General features: G+C 48.2%; 1 protein-coding gene across 2 annotated transcripts in view; it reads right to left on the bottom strand.

The window, feature by feature from the left end:
• Window positions 1-1,028: 1,028 nt before the first annotated feature.
• The window catches only part of LOC144173482 (putative 4-coumarate--CoA ligase 1), a 48,013-nt gene continuing 29,557 nt past the window's right edge, over window positions 1,029-19,484 (bottom strand). For both annotated transcript variants that reach the window (XM_077701885.1, XM_077701886.1), the window contains exons 8-10: window positions 12,843-12,987; window positions 5,848-6,117; window positions 1,029-1,190 (exon numbers count right to left, since the gene is read on the bottom strand). In XM_077701885.1, the coding sequence (XP_077558011.1) occupies window positions 1,069-1,190; window positions 5,848-6,117; window positions 12,843-12,987 (537 nt within the window). In that variant the 3' untranslated portion in view covers window positions 1,029-1,068. The remainder of the gene's footprint in view (window positions 1,191-5,847; window positions 6,118-12,842; window positions 12,988-19,484) is intronic.

Raw genomic sequence — 19,484 nt, forward strand, 5'->3', positions numbered from 1 at the left:
GCCTTCTCAAGATCAAAAAAGACAGCAAGACAGTGTTGTTTGTGTATAAATGCTTCTCGTACGGCATTTTCGAGGCGGACAAGATGGTCAGTTGTTGAGCATGCTTTTTTGAAGCCGCACTGGTAAATGTCTATAAGTTCATTTGATTGTAGGACAAAATCTAAACTTGTATTCACACCTAGTTCAAAAGTTTTGGCCAGACAGCTCGTAAGGGCTATTGGTATAAACTACTAGGGGAGGTTGGCGGCTTTCCTGGTTTTAATAAGGCTACAATAAAAGCTTTTTTCCAAGCTCCCGGCATTTTTCCCGATACCCACATTTTGTTAAAAAACTTCAGAAGTGCTTCTACAGCAGGACCAGATAGATGAGCGAGCATTTCGTAATGTATATCATCTGGCCCGGGGGTGGTCTGCTTACCAGCCAAAAAAGCCATTTTCAATTCTTGGAGTGTAATTAAAGTGTTGTATGTTTTGTTTTTGCCACCACATGTTGGCACTCGTTGTTTCTCAGCTGTGTTTTTATACTTTAAGAAAGCTTGTGTGTAGTATGCGGAACTTGATACTTTGGCGAAGTGTTCACCCAGTATATCTGCCTGTTCTTCTATGCTTCTTTGCACATCTGTTTCTGTTAAAAGGGGAAGTGTGTAGGGGGAGTACGTCCCGTTTAGCTGATGAATTTGCTCCCATAGCGTCTTTGATGTTACGGAGCTGTTTATGGACGAGACATAATTTTGCCATGAGGCTTTCTCAGCTTTCCGGCGAATGTACCTTGCTTTAGCTCTCACCTTTTTAAAATTTATGAAATTTTCCTGGGTTGGGTACCTTCTAAAGGCTCCCCATGCTTTATTTTGCTGCTTTTTTGCCTCCTTACATTCTTGGGTCCACCATACTTTGTGGTTTTGCCGCACCACTCTCAGCTTAATTAAATATTGCTTTAAATTTTCAGGATATATGCAATTTTGGCTACGTAAAATTTGTTGCTGTCTTTGTGTAGTTTACACATCAACACATAGTATTTAACAGAGGATCAGTTGTATTTTCAGTACTTGAATACACCTCTACTTGCGCTTTAATGGCCACTTAAAAGTGAACGAACAAGAGCTGGCCGATTCACTTTAGAGTTATCGGTTCTAGGCAAGGATTCGACGAAAAACAGTCCCCCGTAGAGATGCTTGTGCACTGCGAGCGTGTCTGGAAAGAAGCAAAGTGGAGGAAGTATGAAAGCCATCTCACAACTTTAAATTCGTGGGCAGTGGCAATCATGAACACAAACTTCTATTCGCGAAATTGAAATGGTGCATCAGTGTAAATGGAAGTGCTCATTTCAGGAGAGTACTGCATCAAAACCATATTGCTATTGGATGCAGAGAAAGTTCATAATGCAGAAAAGCGAAACCCTGCATACACTGGGCGTTGCCAATATTGGGCTGGTCCTAAAGGCTTATTTGTTTGTTTTAATCTCATCTATTTTATCTCATTACATTTGGATCTATTTGATGAATGTTCTTATTTCTATTCGTTCAGTTATTTATTTCAAATAAATTAAACTTATCAATTCATCTATTACTTCGTAGAAAACATTGTCGGGAAGGCTGCCATGGCTAAAGTCTGAAAACAAACAGCTTGACCATTCCCGGGAGACCGTTTCGAGGCAGCGGCAAAACACAGACATATCGTGGTACTAGACGAAGCAAGTGCTGCATGGAAAACAGAAAAAATACAGATACCTGTATAGCAACATTACAGTAATATAGAAAGTTACTTACATACCTATTACCGTACAATTTACGACATTTTGAAGACAGTATAGTACCGATCGAAAGAGCTTTTTAGATTGAAACATAAAGAAAGCAGAGCTGCACAAAAAAGAAAAAAGTGTACAATTGATAATCCGTCTAACTGCAGTTTTTGTTATACACACCGACAGGTGCAAGCAACACAAGGACATACCAAGACAGTACCAAAGAAATCCTAGGTAGCCTTACAATCACATTGTACTTACACCGTACACGCAAAAAAAGACTGAGCATGCTATAAAGTAATTCAAGTATGAGTACTGGTTCTGTTTTTGGAACAAAGCAACATAGTTATGAGAAAATGGGAAAGGAGAAAGCACGAAAAATACAACTTTAGTCTTCTATGTATGCATAACTTCGCACAAGTCGCTTCTTATTATGTCGTAGCGATATTATTAGAAACATGAAAGCAGATATACAAACACAGAAGCAGACTAATGTTAGAGCTGTATAAAACATCACTCAAATTTCTTGTGGTTGAGTCCTGAAAGTTTGGAGAATTTTTTAGATAGTATGAAATGTTTATACGCTAGGGCTTGATATTTGTAAAACGCGTGAAACGGCGAGTTAGCCCACAGGTCTTTACGTCTTGTATTCACGAGAATATTACCATGGTGTAATGAAGCCACGGCTGTTATTCGATTGAATACCAAAACAGGGGTACAAGTAGCAACTTCAGTAGGCGATATTGATTGATTGATTGATTGAATAAACTTTTATAATATTGATGAATGTTTTTGGCATTAGTAATGCGAGATAACTGGAACGAGCCTGAAGTGCTAGCTTGAGTTCCATATTTTCTATGTGACAAATAATTTCTTTGTGCAAAACTGAAAGCCTATTGAGGGTTGCCTCTGTAGTTGTCGACGATACCAAGAAACAGTAGCGCACGTGTGAGCTATATACAGCGTTATATCGGTTAATATTTAGGTTCTGCATCGACTTCAAACAAAGGCTGAACCATTGAATGGGACAAAGATTTCAATTGATCATTCACGAGTTTTTTATAGGCTGGGTTCAATCTAGACAACAGAAAAAATACTAAGAAAGATAAAAGAAAAAAGATCGTCAAGTGTGGACTACATCAGCGATTCATTCTCTTACCATTACTGTCCTTAGCGTACACTAAAAATGTCGGATGTAAGATTGCAAGAAAATGTCCGATCAAAATAGCATTTCAGTCTTCAGGTGGATATAGCTGGAAGAAACGCAGGTATAACCGCCCCGTGTTCTGTCCTGAGAAAACTATCCGACCCAGGGCTCTGGCTCAGGTTCTAACGCTTTGTCCTGCTAAGTTTAGGAGGCCGCTTTAATCGCGGCCGTGCTGGAGGCCGTACAGGAGGAGGCGATAAGGGCAAACGCCCGTGTATCGAGATTTCGGTGCACGGTAAAGATCCGCAGAAGGCCAAAATTAACGTGGAGCCCTTCACTATGACAAGCTTCATACGAACTTGTAGTTACGGTGCCTGAAACCCCACAATCAATGAAAACTATCTGAATGGTGCCGCTAATGGCGAATAGAATAAAATTTTCGACCACCAATCACGTATGTCTTTTACCCGTTCATGCAAAAAAAAAACCTGCGCTCAAGATGAGACACAATAATGGAAGCTACACACATATAGCGCTGCTATGTGTGTGTAGCCTGCTTCTGTGTGTGCAGTATTAGCTCCGTTTTTTGTATGGAGTATGCACCAACAAGCCCGAACACTTACGTTGCATCAGTTAATTTTTATCCGTGACCGATCTCCCATCCGATGTCTGCGCTGTAACACAGTAATTGTGGCAGTTTCATCACGAAAATAACTGGGCTTCGTAAAATAACTTTGTATTTTGACTCATCTTATGACGACGACGTGAAATACATTCCCGCCAAAGCATTAAAAACTAGGCCTCCTCCAACGTCGCTGAAAACTTTCGGACAAAGCTACCAAACTGCACGCCTGTGAAACTGTTATTAAACTTTCCTTCAATACACTTCTACAGTAGGCCACCCGCCCACAGCAGCCCTGACTTATAGGCTCCATGTCCTATATAAATTATGCTGCAAGAGTTTTTTCGTCATGATAACTTCGCCATAAACGTGTATAATTCTTTAATAAAAACTTGATCTCGCACCACTTGCCCTGTTCAGAGAATTTTCCTTTCTATTATTTTTCCTCAGCTGATTCACCATTCCGTGTGCGCGGTTTTAAGGCAGTACGCGGCACGCATTAGCCCTGGTAGCTTTGTCATGCAGGCTGCGTTGTGGCGGTCACGGTTCATTAGCAACAGCATGACAGTTAACAGACTCTCTTGCTAACATAAATGCAAAACACATAATCAGTGTCAAAGCTGATGCAATTATAACAACCTGTAATTCAGCATATGTGTAATGGTTGCATGTTGCAGTGTTCTCAAAAAGGTGCACCAAACAAATGCAATGCCATGTGCTTTCCCGCCACTTCATTCATCTGGCTACGTACGTTACCGCACGCTGCGACCATGCACATTAGATACAACGGATGTTCTGGTATTCTGGTACAGAGAATACCACAATTCATCCGTTGCTTTGCTTTGTAAATGGATGAGCGCAATCGTCTCCCGTATAATTGTCGCGAGCACACTGCAATCACCTGTCCACTGTTCTCTACTTAGTTCTCTTGAAGCCGAGGGGCTATTTCAGGATTGTTGAGATGTGATGCAGTAATTGGATGACTTTGGGTTCTTAGGTGCTAAAGAAACCATGCACCCGTCTGTCTAATGAAGACGATGGTTGAACGTGAAGCTTTCTGGTGAGAGTATCCTTGGTTGTTGCCTGAGTTTGGACTTTGACTCGCAGGCGGTTTGGTCTTTGACTCTTTGAGTTTTAGCTTTGACTCGTCCGCAGCTTGGGCTTTTTATCGCAGCGGCTTTTTGACTCTTTGCCAGTTGTTTTTGTGCGAAGAAAGCGTAGCGTTCAACCATCGTTGTCGTTAGAACGAGGGGTGCGTAATTTTTCTGTCTAATTTGGTTCGGCCATGCCCCCTATCCAAGTTCACCCTGCTTTTGGCATGTCGAAATGGCGCAATGGCATGGATGTCGGCTTCATAAGGCAAGGGACCTATTTTCGAATATGACCACCACTGGTGGTTTTGTTCTTTCATTTCACCCATGGCTACCATCACCTTCAGAGAACGCTGGCTTTCCTGAAGTGCGTTTTCAACGCTACATAAGCCATCAGTGAGATAAAGGAAGCTTCGAATTCATAGCAAGATTAACTGAAGTCGTTTGTATAGCTTGAGCAAAGCTGAAACATCGATAGGGGATACATTGGATAAAAGGAAGACTGGGGACACTAAACTGGACACTTGCGACCTCGTACACCGCGATAACCGTGCTTTGCGCGCTGTCCCAAAGCTCGCGCTTGCTTGATTAACAGCGGCATTGGCTGGTGGTCGCTCCTTCGGTTGTCCACTGGGATTCGCCATCCGTCCTCGTCATTCCTGTCGCCTCAATATATAAAGCTTAAAATTCACTCCCGGAGTCACAGAACCCGCCGAGATGGCCTGCAGCCAGCGCTTCGGCAGAGGCCGGTAGCGAGCTACGCTTCGTCTGGACGTCTCTATGACGAAGATGGCGGCGTATGATAGGCAACAAGAGCGCAGTTACGCGCTCTTTCCTTTTATGTTCTGTCGTCCTGCGTACCGATGGACGGGCAATCATTTTGCCGAAAGGCACCGCACTTGAATTTCGCAAAACATTATTCTAGACGAAATATTTTTCAACTATGCACTAGAGCACGCGCAACGTAAAAGGTTTGAACAAAGGCCCTTCTTGTTAAGTTGAATTGGTAAGAGACTACCCGAGCGGGCGCTTTTTCGTTATAGGGACATTACTGATTTTTGTAAATTATATTTCGTGCACACAACGTTCGCACACGAAAAAGATGTCATACCTCAAATATATTGTACAGACTAGCCCTTACATTCTGAGCATGGCTCTAAAAACGTCGGAATAAAAACTTCACCTTGGCTAGTATAACACGCATAAGAGAATGCGTACGCATTAAGAAGTAATCCACCTTCCCTCACCTGAAACTGTTTCCTTAATCCGCTTCGCAAGATCATATCTCTGCTGCTTCCTCCCTTCTTCTGAGAGTACAATGGCTGCTGCTGCAGCCTCACCGTACTCAGCATGTGGCAAACCGATGACGCATACTTCAGATATCTCATGAGTATGTTTGCGGAGCAGCAGTTCTTCCAGTTCGCCTGGCACAACCTGGTTGTCCATGCATTTAATCAGCTGCTTCAGTCGCTCAGCGAAGTATAGCCGCCCGTCTTCATCGTAGTAGCCCGCGTCACCTGCGAAATGCGGGAGCATGTGTCTAACGCATACGGCATATCCGTTCGTCTTCAAGCTATGAAGCAACACCAGTGAGCAGAAACAGTTTTGTGCTCACATTCCGTGTGACAGTGGTTCTTACCTGCTCTATACCGGTGCCGTTACGTTAAACTGTGTCCCAATGCTCATTCTAAGTGAGAGTGCGAAAGCGTTTTTTCTGGCTCGGTTTGTTACTGCTCTGCTGGGAAACTCCAGTATACCCTTCGGCCTGGACCTCGGTTTAGTCCTGCTACTTTCTTCAGAATCACTATTATAGGCTGCTGCGTCAATTTTTAGACAGAAGCTGAGGGCCAACCGACTGAGGGCGTGATATCTGAAGCATGTGCTTTTCGTTTTGTAATTTTTGTGTCGTAAGTGCATTACGCCGTGCTTCCATACATCTTGCAATATCGGCTCCTCAATTATTAGCGCACCCTGTTTGGAGAGGCAAAGCCTATAATGCAATAACGTACATTAGAAAGTAGGTGCTGAAACCTGACGTGGCAAGAGGAAAGCTGAAAAGAAATTGTCTCAAATCCATGCTGTGAAGGTGGTGGGAAAGCACAGCTGTGAACGACCCCCACAACAATTCCACATTTGACGTCACTTGAATTCACACACGTGGCTCTGGAAAGAGTGAAACCTGAGATTCTGCCAGCCGTTATCTGAAATTCGCGGGGGCGCCGTCCCGAACGCCACAGCGTCGGCCACGGCCGGGATCGATCGGCGGACACCGCCGCTGCAGACCGGCAGTTCGTCGCAAGAAAGAAAACGGAGAGGAGGGTGTTTCGAAGGGTGAGACAGCGGAACCTAGCCATCCTGATGGGCTAGCTTTGGGATACACCACCAGGCGACACAAGCGCAGCCACCGAAAGAATCGGGCCTGTGATCTTAGTGAGTGCCATTTCAACAGTTTTAAAATAAAAACAATATTTTTCGTAATTTTGAGAATTGCGAGAGAGCGGACGGAACTTTGATAATCGCTATTTATCAGAAACAGTTGCTCCATTCGTCTTTTGTAATACCTGTTAAAACACAACCGAATTGGTATTCAGCAATTTTGAAAACCCAGTCCCATGCGTGACAAGCAGTACGCAAAAGGTGGCGTTTCTCTAGCGGCCAGATGTCTGTAAGTGGTCGCTAAATTTTGTTTTCCCGCCCGGCAAACCAATCCTTAACGTATGTTTGCCGTACGACCACGTACTTCCGTCGGGTCCGGGTTACCCCGGAGGTGCTGTCGAACATGTTATTCAAGCCATGCGAAGTAAGCCCGCAATGTACGCGAAGCTGCGCCAAAAAAGGCCCAAAACCGTCGCCAAAGCCGACGGATGGGTCCCCATGACGCTCCCGTCGGTGTGAGCACGGGGAAAGCTGGGTAATAGCGCCCTATTGCCGTTCCATCTACACTGTGCTCCGTGAGTGAAAAGCGCTCTCCGCCTCCCACACTGTGTTGGATGTTCCCTGTCCCGCACGCCACGAAAGAACCACGGTTTACGCGATACTAAAGTTCCTGGATATAGCGCTCCTAGGGTAGCAGAGTTGCACGTCCATCCACCATTTGGGTTTCAATGTCGGGCGGGAAAGCCACCCGTTTTGTATTTAGGGGCCGCCGCAGAGGTTGCAGCGGCGGGGCGAAGTCGACGCGTGTGTGTGCAGCCGTAGTCGCTGACCTGCGCACAACCTGAAAAGGCGTTTGGCGCGTTGCACTGAGAGCCGGCATTTCTGGCACGGCGGAACCTGCGGCGCGGCGGGTCGTGGAAATCACACGCGTAACTCAGGCGACGCTTATACAGGACCTCTATGCAATATGTACCTATAAAAACAAGCGGCTCACTGACTGACTTACTCACGGACTGACTCATAAATGCCGAGCCAATATTGTTGGACCTGGAGACCTGAAATTCCGGTAGTATATATCTGTCACGATGAGGCCCAGAGGATTTATTAGCAGGCAGCACAAAAAGAAGGGGGATTAATGGAACCAGGAGGCGGAAGGGGCACACGAGCTGGGAAGAACGATCCAGGGAGAGGCGGCCAGGCGAACGACGATGCCTGCGAAGCCTGGGCATGAGCGGGGCGACCTCGCATCGGCTGTAGCGTCCTATTCGCACCACCAAAGTACGTATCGGAGGCCGCAGCGGCGAGGGTCGGGTACCTGTTGGCCAGCGTCCACGCTTTCTCGACTCTTGCGGCGACGGCCTCGCAAAGCTACGTTCCTCAACCTCGTTGGTAACTACGGCTGCAGCGGCTACCACAAGGGTAGCCACTGAGGAATCACCACTACCGGCTGGAACCACATCGGGACGCGCGGTGCACCGCCGTCCACAAAACGACCGCGAGCATCTACGCCCGCACTACCGAGAGACGACTACGACTACCACCGCGTCGTGTACAGCCTACCAATGTTTTAGTAATATAGCGGGAACGACGACAGATAGGCGTGTCAGCTCCTTATCACGGTGTTCACCGGCAAAATAGGCGAGGGTACGTGCACGCGCATAGAACTGTCTGTTGTGGGAGCGTGCTCCGGTGGTCTTTTCAGGGCAACGCACCGCAGATAGTCCTATCCGCGCGCGAATAATCTCGACTATTTCGCTGGTGAACACCGCGAAAAGGCGCTGACATACCGGTCGGTCGTCGCTCCCGCTATATTATTAAAACTTTGGGAGGCTGTACGTCAGGGCCGATGACCGGTTGGGCCGTTCCAATAGGGACAAGTCGCGTAGGTCTCAACTAGGGAATAGTTGTAGAGGGAGTACTTGAGATACGATGACGCGTAGGCTTCAACTATGGACTAGTTGTAGAGGGAGTACTTGAGATACGATGATTAATTAGTAAGGTGTGACCAGAGGTCCGGGGCTTGGATAGTATAGAAACTTTATTGTGGCGACTCTTGTGTTTGATTTATTATGCGTGTCGTTATATTTAGTTTGGGGTTTCATTGTTGATCTGTTTGGTGGTTTTCTTGCTAGTGTAATGTCACGAGTGGTAATAATAAATTTGTGTTTTGTTAAACCTGCCGACCGCTCTCCCGCGTTCATTTCTCTAAACTGGCCGAGACACCCACCGTCTTACGTGACAGACGGAATCCTAAAACTCTGTATCGTTTGGGGGCCCTGAGAAATGACCAACGCCTTCAGTAAGTTATCGCGGTGCTAAGCAGCCTTCGTTGAACATTAGCACAACATTAAAGGGGCCCTGAAAGGCCTTGTGAGCGCACTAAATGAACTAGCGCAATCGTCAGACTGGGTCGTCAACGTCATCAGTGCCAAGTATTACTCATTTACGCGCAGCGGAAAGCCCACACTTTCGTTGCAAAGTTTGTCGCTCTTTTCTCACCCTTCCCCGCGTGTTTTTGGACGCCGCCATCTTCCCAGATTGTTTGTCATGAGGTAGACATCCTCCTATTGGGCGGCTTTTTCACGCACTTCCGGCAAAGAGATGTGTCGTCTGCTCAGCGTCGACTCGCCGGCTGATCTGCTAGCGGAGTGCCGGAGTGCTTGGACATTTTACGCCTATTCAAACAAGTGTAAACAAACGCTTAACCGTTTATATTGAATGCAACATGGCCATAACACGACATGGATATTCTCTTACCTAAATACATTCCACAAAGAAAGCGTTGAAGCCCCGTGGCACTTATTTCGTGCAATCGCAGTGAACGCCCTGAGCCGAATGCCCGGGATTGACGCATACATTTCATTCAACTTCAAAACATTCCAGAGATGCGTTTCGAACGAACACAACGTCACAACATGCGTTGCAAGTCTGAGCCGCGATTGAGAGACGATCGGTTGGCCCCTCCTGCCCGTCGTAAATTCGGCACTCACCTCGCGCGCGGTTCCCGGGAACGAACAGCAAGTCACTTTACCCTGGCACGCAAGCCGAGAAGGCTGTTAGCTACGCAAACTGCACATACACCATGCGAGGTTGAGTCGTACGTCGCTCGAGAAAGATAATCCAGACCATGGGAAGCACTATCCACCGCAGACGTCGCGTTTCATCGCGAAATAAACGCGTCCACAACACACACACCATCGCCTCCTGTATTTTTACAATGCCAAACCCATCGCGCACTCTCCAATGGGAGTGAGTGGTACGCCTGCTGTGCCCACATGTCGCGAGGTGGGGCCCGAAGCTGAACCGGGATCACGCAACCGTAACTGACTTCGAGGGCGGTTTGTGCCTTGTTGCCAAGGCAACCGAACCTCAAAGAGGCACTCGCGCCGCGGCGGAGCATGTTTTGCCAACGTTGTCGCTCTCCGCCACGGGTCACCCCAAGCTGAACTGGTCACATGATTAAAGCGCTGGGAAGGTGCATCAAAGAGAACGAGCGCACGATCCTCCCCGTGCGGCTGCAGCGAGTTCGCCGCTGATAAAAAGTCACGTGCCGCCGATGTCAACTGAAGCAACGTACGCCGGGAAAGAGCAAGGCCAGGCCGCACACATGCGGCCAGGTCTTTCGTTCGCTTTTCCAGCCTTGAGCGGAGTGCGGGATGCACGGTGTGAACAAAGATAAAAAAGCCAAAAGATCTTGCCCGTATCAGACGGTAGTCTGCGGAGCGCAATAGCGGAAGTACGTCACCGCTGAGGAGCGCAGCATCATGGGAGGGAAGGCCTCCGCGCCGTTAACAGTTGAAAGGAGGAGGAAATGCGGCGCGACGATAATGCGCGGTTCTTCATTTACGATTTCTCAGCTAATACTCTTCGCTTTAACAAAATTCTTGCGGGAGGAGATTGCTACTACATTGCTTTATTTGGTTACATGTATATCCATGCATCGGCGGAAGGTATTTGAGAACCCCTTTAAAGGTTGCAATGTGACCATGTCCACTGCGAGGAACACGTTGCTTCGGTTCACGCTACTGTTCTGTACTAGTTCACTGCCGCCTCCGCGGCCCTCTCAGCGTGCACTGCTGCTTGTATACACATGTCGCAGACGTTCCACGTAAATCTGTGTGTTACCACTAAGAATATGTGTAAAATATTTTATCTTCGCGACTAAGTGGAATAAGCCGAAGGTTTATTCGCTGAAGTGCTTGCTGCAGGAGTGTTGTCGGTCTCGTTCCCATCAGCTGTAGTTGGATGGCGTTGATTTACACAACACTGACACTTTTTACGCAGCTTCATCGGCTTGGTGATCCTAAAGCATGTTTTTATGTTGCTTCACCATAAGCAATGTTGCAAAAAAACTCAAAGTAACCGCGCTGAACCGAACACGCGTCTAAGGCAACCGCGTTCAATAAGCCACACTTTTATTTGTTATTTATGACTTTTAGTTGTTACCAGTCTGATTTCAAAAACCTGCTAAGCACTAATAAATTGGCAGTTTCAGTTTTTAAAAAATTACTCGTGAAGAAAATAAGAGCAATTACCACCCCGGTGCGAGGTCTACCAAAGGGAGCGTGCAAGAACGTGGTTTTGAGAACCTGTCCTTCCAGGTCAGTCAAGACGCGGAAGAACATTCAGGACGGCTTGAGCATTCCAAAAAAAAAAATAAGAAAAATACAAAAGACTTTTGTGAAATTTTACCCATCTATTAACGAAGGATTACAGCAGGAACGACTTTGGTGCCTTAAAATGCGCGGAAATCTCCACCCACGGTCTATTCCGGTTTTCGACTCATTAGAAAGGCAGCCGCCGCGGCAAGGATCAAATTCGCGTGCTTGGGCTCAGCAGCACAACGCCATAGCCACTGAGCCACCAAGGGGTAATATAAAAAAATTGGCTGGTGATTACGATGCTCTCAAATGCCATATTTGGGCGCTACTGTTTAGCTGTTTTGACTGTGCACAATAAATTAAGGCAACAAATTTCAGACGGACATATTTCTATGGTTACAGAAAACGTGTATTTCCAGTGGCTGACGAGGCACGTACACTGGTTGCCTCACTCATTGTTCCGCACTCGGTCAGGGTTGTGGCGTCGGCGGTGCTGAGTCTCCGCTCTGGCAGCTTGTTTAGCTGCAGCGGCTGGCGAAGCGCATGACCGGTTGCCTCACTCGCAGTTCAGCACTCACTCCTTACGGCCGTAGTGCGCTGAGGCAGCACTCACTCTTGGGTTCTCTTTACGGCGACTATAGTGAGCCTCTGCGTCGGCGTCGCGAAGTGCGTCTCAGGAGAGGACCGCGAACTGCGTCTTAGGAGGCGAACCTACATCATCGTCACGCGCACGCCCCCGTCACGTTTTCACCAAGCACGCACCCTTCACGTTTTTTCAGTCCAACACCTCGGGCGGGCACAGCATACAGCCCTCTTCCCTTTGCACACTTTCGTAGAAGCGTCTCGCACCCCCACGCTGACCCGCACTCCTCTCCTGATTTCGCTACAGTCTCCTCCTCTGCTTTTTTCACACTTCGATCTTGCCATCGTTCGGCCGGTCACAACGACGACGGCGACGCCGCTCAGCCCAGGATCTCGCGCCAAAAGGCTGCGCCCTAAAAAGGACCCAATGAAATGCTGCATTGGAGCCATAATCTCGTAATTTCTCTTTTTCTTCAACACTGTACCAATTTTCAAGGTGTTACAGAAACGAATATTGTCATGTTTTTTTTTGTTTTTCATTATTGTAGTTGAATGCCCACAAGTGTTGCAGTAGGGAATATTATCATGTTTTCTTGCTTTTCATTAATGTAGTTGAATGCCCACAAGTATACCTCGAAATACGGCCAACCGAACTTTTCCATGGTTCAAGCCGTTTGCCTTACCTGACTTCATCCAGCCATCCTTGTCAAAGAGCTCGGCGGTCGCCTTGGGCATCTTGTAGTATCCTCTGACCATGCTAGCATTGCGGAAACATATCTCGCCCATTTGATGGGGGCCGAGCTTTTCTCGCGTCGCTATGTCGACCACCTGTAAGGAAATTAGCGAACCATGATCCTATTTCTGATGACCCAAAACACACTAAGTCTGCTGGGCCATGCATGAGCACCCAAGCGGGATGTGCTCTGTTGATGTGCGGAGTTAGTTCCGAGCCTGTCCTATGACAGGCAGAAGATACCGTAGCAGCGTAAATGTTGCGACGCCCTACCAGTGAGACAGCGCGGATGCTTCTCTGAAGCCCTGATGGTCGCTTCCCGGCACTGATTTTGCAATGTCTGCACGACATGCCTTCATACGTTTTTGCTTTCCTGGAATAAAACACGTACTTTTGACGTCTTAAACTGGAGCAACGGATCTTGCATCACAATTTTCATGTTAGTGAAGTTGTCAATTGTGTAATTTTTTTTTTTTTTTTGGCGTGAGCGGCTCAAGCACTAGAAAGTAGCAAATATCTGGAGTTGGAGACAGACTTCAACGCGCACTCGCTACACAACTCGCGTCAATATAGGCACTTCTGTGGGACACGTTCCTAAAGATGTAAGAGAACATTTTCTTAGCAGTGCTCCGCCACGGTGTCACGAAGATATAGTTATGGTGGACACGCAGTCAATTTTCCTACCAGCGCTCCGCCTTACTATCTTGAAGTATAAAATTATGGTGGAAGCGCAAACACGTGCTCCTGCAGAGCCAGAACTCTTTGGAATTGCTTGGAGCGTCGGTCGCACTTCAACCAGAAAGACGGCTAAACAGCTCGATATTTAAAAGTACTGCCAACTTGCGCTTCGCGACATCTCCACTAAACGCAGTTTCATCCTCAGCACACCTCGTAAAAATTGCTTAAGATGGTAACAAACAGCGTTAATGTCACTTCGCATTAGATTTGTGGTCACCAAGGGATTAATGGCAACGACAAATCTCGAAAGGCGGAGCACGCATTCGATCCTATCCAATCGCGTGGTCTGAGATCGCTCATATCCTAGGAAACCATGCCCGAACCGACATCTGACGCAGGACAAATACAAAAAGTGGGTAAGAACCTACGTAAGAGGGAACTGCGAGCCGCAATTTTTAATACCCGCACACGCAGCCTCCACTGCTGCCTAGGGCTGGGCAGGTGCTGCTGCACAGGCTACATTCAGGCGTTTTTCTTGCACCAAAGGTGCTCGAACGGTGGCACTGGTGCCGAAAACGACAAAGAAGGCAATCAAACCATCTGTGTCCTCCTTGATCTTCCCAACCACCAACCCAAAGCCTGCCACCCGTCAATCCAGGTCGACCTACCGAACAACTCAATTGTTCCTACTTTAGCTACACGCCTCATGGCGCCGCATCTGCACTTCGACTCTGTTCTCCCGGAAGGGAGAATATGCTCTCGTCCTACGATAACTGGATGCGGCCCGCAACAGGCTCACTGCACTCAGACAGGGTCGCTTTGGAGTTCATCCTACCTTTCGCCAAGGAGGATGGCCTCCTATAGAGGATGCATTATTCTTTCCCTTCCCGTCCCACCTTCGCTTTTAAGCTAACGTGAGTTCATTTTGCAGGAATAACAATAAAATCAGGTAGTGGAACTTCACTGCATTAGAATGGTCCACCAACACATACGTGGCTTAATGTAGACACAGCTCTGATACTGTTACCGCAAATTAGCGCAGTGTGATAGAAATTGCTGGTTAGACGGGCAGAGTAAAATACTCAATAGCTTGATGCGCGTTTACTTTGACGGGTCACGATCCTCCTGCGCAAGTACAGGCTTTCTGCGGAGGCATTTAGCCAGGATTTCCGTGAGGGCTAGAGAGCTAAGGGCAAGTCGTGCAAGCAGTTCGCTGATAAGCTGAGGGCTAAGGTGGAAGGGTGATCTACCGCAGTGGATCATTGTTAAGGCCTGGTGCTGCTGAGCCCAAGGACGCGGGTTCGATTCGCGGCCGCGGCGCTGCTTTCCTGGTGGAGGCGAAAGTGAAAACGCCTGTGTGTTCGAGATTTCGGCGCACTGTAAGGATTCCAAGGTCTTCAAAATTAATCGAGAGCCCTCCACCTCAGCGCCCTCATCGCCTGTGTAGCGTCGGTGCGTTAAACATCTCAATCAATCAATCAAAGATGGAAGCGTGGCTCAAAGAGGCAAAGACTTTCGGAGATCACGACAATGTGATTGAGTGCTTCGGTTTGGGACAGTTATACCGCCGACTACCGGAAAACGTGGACAACTCGGTGGAGGACCGGCCTGGGGTAAGCACTGTCTCGGCTAGCTGACGAGTTTGTAGCACTTCGCCGTGCGCAGATGCCGAAAGGTGGCCGAAAAGAATTCAGGCAGAGGCCTGGTAAATCCCCGCCGCAATTCATAGCTTCCCCGGACGAAGTGGAGGTAACAAGGTCGTTGACTCGGAAGGATAAATTGGCCGGGAAAGCGAGAAGGGCGTAGACGCAAAGGAGCAGCGCCGAATGAACACTTTTCAAACGAACAAACAGTGTGGGTGTTATAAGTAGCCAGACGGGGCATTTTGCTGCGAATTGCAAGAAATACAAGCTCGTCTCTCACGTGGTAAACCATAGTGGGGATAGCAGGCAGTAACTGGAGATTTACGCACGTGAGCGCGTGGTCAACGGGAAACCGTGCCGAGTTATTCGCGAACCCACGGCGACGGTAAACATGATCCACCCTTCGTACGTCGGGCCGGATCAACTGAAGGGACGGAGTGTATGATGTTTGGGTGAAACAGTCCGTATCAGCGCGGAACGTGCGCCTGCCGGTTGCTTGAGTGAGCATCAGTTTGGTGAACTCGTCAACCAGGCGGCAGTATCCTGAAAACTTCGTGAAAAGATACCTTTTATAGAACAGGTCCGATCAGGTGTTGCGCGAGGAAGATTTTATTTCCGAAGCACAGGCTATAAAAAACAGTACTGAGATCTTTGCGAAAGGCGCTGTAAAGGATATGTCGCCACCACTGAGAGGAACGGGGCGACTGAGTGAAATGAAGAAGATTGCGCATTAATGAGGGCTCACCACCGAAAGCATAAGTACAGTCAGCACGATCAGGTGCCGGCGTTCCGTTAGAAGTGCTCAGATTCACTGGATACATTGTAAACGGCTACCTACCCGAACGCGCAGAGTTCGCGAAATTAGGACGTTCTGCAGAAGCGCGCGAACGATCACGCTATCGAGTCTATGAAGATGAGGTCGCACGCGTCCGCTGAAATGGAAAGTGTTGCTTCGTGTGCGAGTTCACACTCGAGCAACGTTGTGGCCAAGGCTGCAGTCGAGATCCCACACTGTTTTCACAGGGCGGCTTTGGGGTAATGATGATGATGTCGCGTGTTAGCCAGTCGATTGCGGCCTACCACCAGCTCAGGTACTCGACGTCCAGCAACGGCCAGCGGAGCTCGTAGATATTCCGGTGTCACATGAGGCTGAGCCGTTTTGTGAGACCGGACAGAACAGATCTAGTGTAGCCCTGAGATCCGGAAAAGAAGAACGATAACAGCCTTCGGTGCTTGCCTAATAGGCCTCATACGCTGCCCAGGTGGCGCTGCGCAAGCGGCTTCCGGGCAGTATTTCCAGGTAGTACAAAGTTGTGCGGGTCTCATAGGATCCCGTGTTGACACAAGCAAAATGAGCTTGACGCTACCGATTGTTTTGCGACATGGTCACGAGCCCATCCCCGACGCGTATGATCTATTCCAGCGATCAACTTGACGTTATGGATTAGCTCTAAATACGTTTACAGCACCGACGAAGGTGCCGGGACGGGACGGTGACGGCACTCTTCCACTCGCAGTTCACCGATCGATGGCGTGTGAAAGGAAATTGGAAGTGAAACTTCTAGTTTAAATCAATACACTTGGTGACAAGGACTGCTCAACAACAGCAGACCAAAAAAGAAGAGTGACGCCATCGGGGATGATCGCGCATTAAACAGCCAGCGAGTCTGGCGGACTGCAGGCTAGTCTGCTGCGGTGCGCCGCTCTTTTGCATATCTGCGCACTATGCGTGCACAGTGCTTGTTTGCGTCGCCGTTACGAATACATGCGAAGCGCTAGCTTGCCGTTTTGTTGCGTGTCTAGGTGACAAAATGCAGCGAGCGTCAGAAGCGTTAAATCTGTTTTGCGATTCCGAGGGTAGTGGCCGTGAAGCAAAGTGGTATAGCGAACTGAGAGGCCGCTCGCTTTCCTTGTTTGCTCTCACTTTAGTTAATTACGCTCTTGCATCATATATTCCCAGTTCGCATTTAGTAGGCTAGAATAAGGGCCAGCAACGTTTTGAATTGTAGGGCCGAGTTGCATGCAGCCGACACGTCGGAGGGCTGGACGGCAAATCGGGTAGGAGGGGAAGGGAGGGCTTTGAATGCAAAGAGGAAAAATTCAGCGAAATACCAATAATATTTGGCAATAATCTGGCGATGTGTGAAGATGGGAGACAATTCAACTGAAAGCGATCAATTCTCTGTTCTTGTCTCGCTGTCTAACTCCATTTGTGGACAAAACTGGTGGGTCGGCGTTCAGATCGTAAGCGACGACCCCTGCACTGTAAGATAACCAATAGAGTCAGTGATGGTAGTCTGTAAACATTCGGGGCCGCAGGCCGTGCATGCGCCTGTGTTATGTTATGCAAATATAGAAGTACACATCTCTGCAGGCAGCGAGCGTGCGATTTGGAGCTTGTTTTGCGTCCTTTAATAACCCTTAATTTGTTTATTTGAAGCTATTGCCTCACCTACTCGCTAACATACATACCCTGCCGTTTGTAAATCGTCCGGCGTAAAACGTTACGCAAGAATCATTTTGTTTGCGAAAATACGAAACAAATTTCGACTCGGTTTCAAGGCGGTGCCAGGCCAGCAGTTTCAGCTGAGTCGGCTGCGCAATTATTGCGTTCGCTTGCATGCTGCCGTGGAAGCAACCTTTTGCAGTTACCTCAGGCGATAGGATGCGCGCGCGTTCCGTGTTTATGCTACTCGTGAACTTTCCTTTGTCAACCGCACGCAAGAAGAATGAACGATAATTGTCGTCAGGAAGTTAGACCACCCGACCTGGCGATACTCTACCACGCCGCGACGACCGCGACAGCTCGCTCAACAGAAAGCCGATAAATCGGCTTGTTTTAGCGTATATTATTTTGTTTAGCCTCTGCAGCTACTTTAAGGGCTATTTCATTCAGCATCTAGTCATTTAAACGAGCCACAAAGCGATTAAACTCAGTACAACAAACTTACACTCCTGCTTGTAATTGAAAACACATGGAGGGCGGCGAGGGTAGTTTGCTTTTGTACTACCCAGACCTGTCGGACACGAGGGGGCGCTGCATGCCGCCAAACTTCAGCGCAGGAGCCCTATGGGGTGCACGTGGCACCTTACGCAAAAGCGCGGGAAACTTGGACAGAGACAAGGCAAACAGACTCGAGCGCTCTGTCTGGTTGCTTTCTGTTTGTCAAGTTTCCCGCGCTGTTGCCTAAGGTGTAATATGTACCAAACTAGCCATACCGCAAGCCTTACTGACAGTGTCAAGGAAAAGGAAAGGGACGACCAGAAACGTACAACTTCCGGGCATACGTGCGGGATGAGTTCCAATTCGTGTATACCGACTGGCAGCGGCGTACGCTGGCTTTCCGCCAGTTCTAAGCTGACCTCAGAGCGCCTGAAAACAAATGTGCACGCTTCGCACTATTGGTGGAAATTGTCCAGTTTTTCCGCGTTCTCGAAGTGTGTCTCAGGGAATAACCGATGTCCTCTCAGCCGGCCGCAGCAGACTTCAAAGAACGGGCGCACCTAAAGTGGAATTAAAAAAAGGGGGAAAGCTCACAGAAATGCCGAGAGCTCAAGTCGTAGCTGTCAGCGCGGGAAGTGGCCTGCAGTGGCGGAAGTGGCGGAAAGTGGCCCGACCTTTTCGCTTGCCTTGTTTTTGCTGATGTAGGTTTCGCCCTTACGTTTGCATTTGTTTTCGTGTGGGATATATCCATTGACGCGAGATGTTCGCCATGTAGATATATGCGCTTGACTGAAGTACTGCTGGTTTAAAATATCAATAGTGTAGTTAGTTAATCGCGTTTTTTTGTCGCAAGCGAAAGCCTGGTAATGCTTCAGCGGGGATTGTCTTCGCACTTGCCGGCCATGCGGTTGTGGTTTCGGTGTTGTTCTCTCGACCAAGCCAAAGACACTCCCAGGAAACATTTCTTCCTCCAGTGACCGACACGGTGAATCTCAAGCGCGATGTCGTTCGACCCGGGCCTGAAGTGGAGTGTCTGTCGAGGACATCTCTTCAAGACCGCTTCTCTGAAAAATAGTGGCGCACCTTTCTCGATCGGTATCTCGGAACCCCTGGGGGAGACGCTGTTACGATTCTGCGCGCCGCTACCCGGATTGCGCGTGCTACAAGATGGTGTAGCGTGGTAAAGCACCTGCGCCTTTCGAAAAGCCGGCTTTCCTCAAACGTGTTAAGACAGGCCCCGCCTGCGGTGTCTCGAGCCGTGGCAGTAACATAATACAAAACAAACTGTTCGGCATGCCGAGACTTGAACCTGCTAGCGGACGCCGAA

This window comes from Haemaphysalis longicornis, unplaced genomic scaffold (assembly GCF_048455015.1).
Source record: "Haemaphysalis longicornis isolate Haplotype H1 unplaced genomic scaffold, Haemaphysalis longicornis Haplotype H1 scaffold_3, whole genome shotgun sequence".
NCBI lineage: Eukaryota > Metazoa > Arthropoda > Arachnida > Ixodida > Ixodidae > Haemaphysalis > Haemaphysalis longicornis.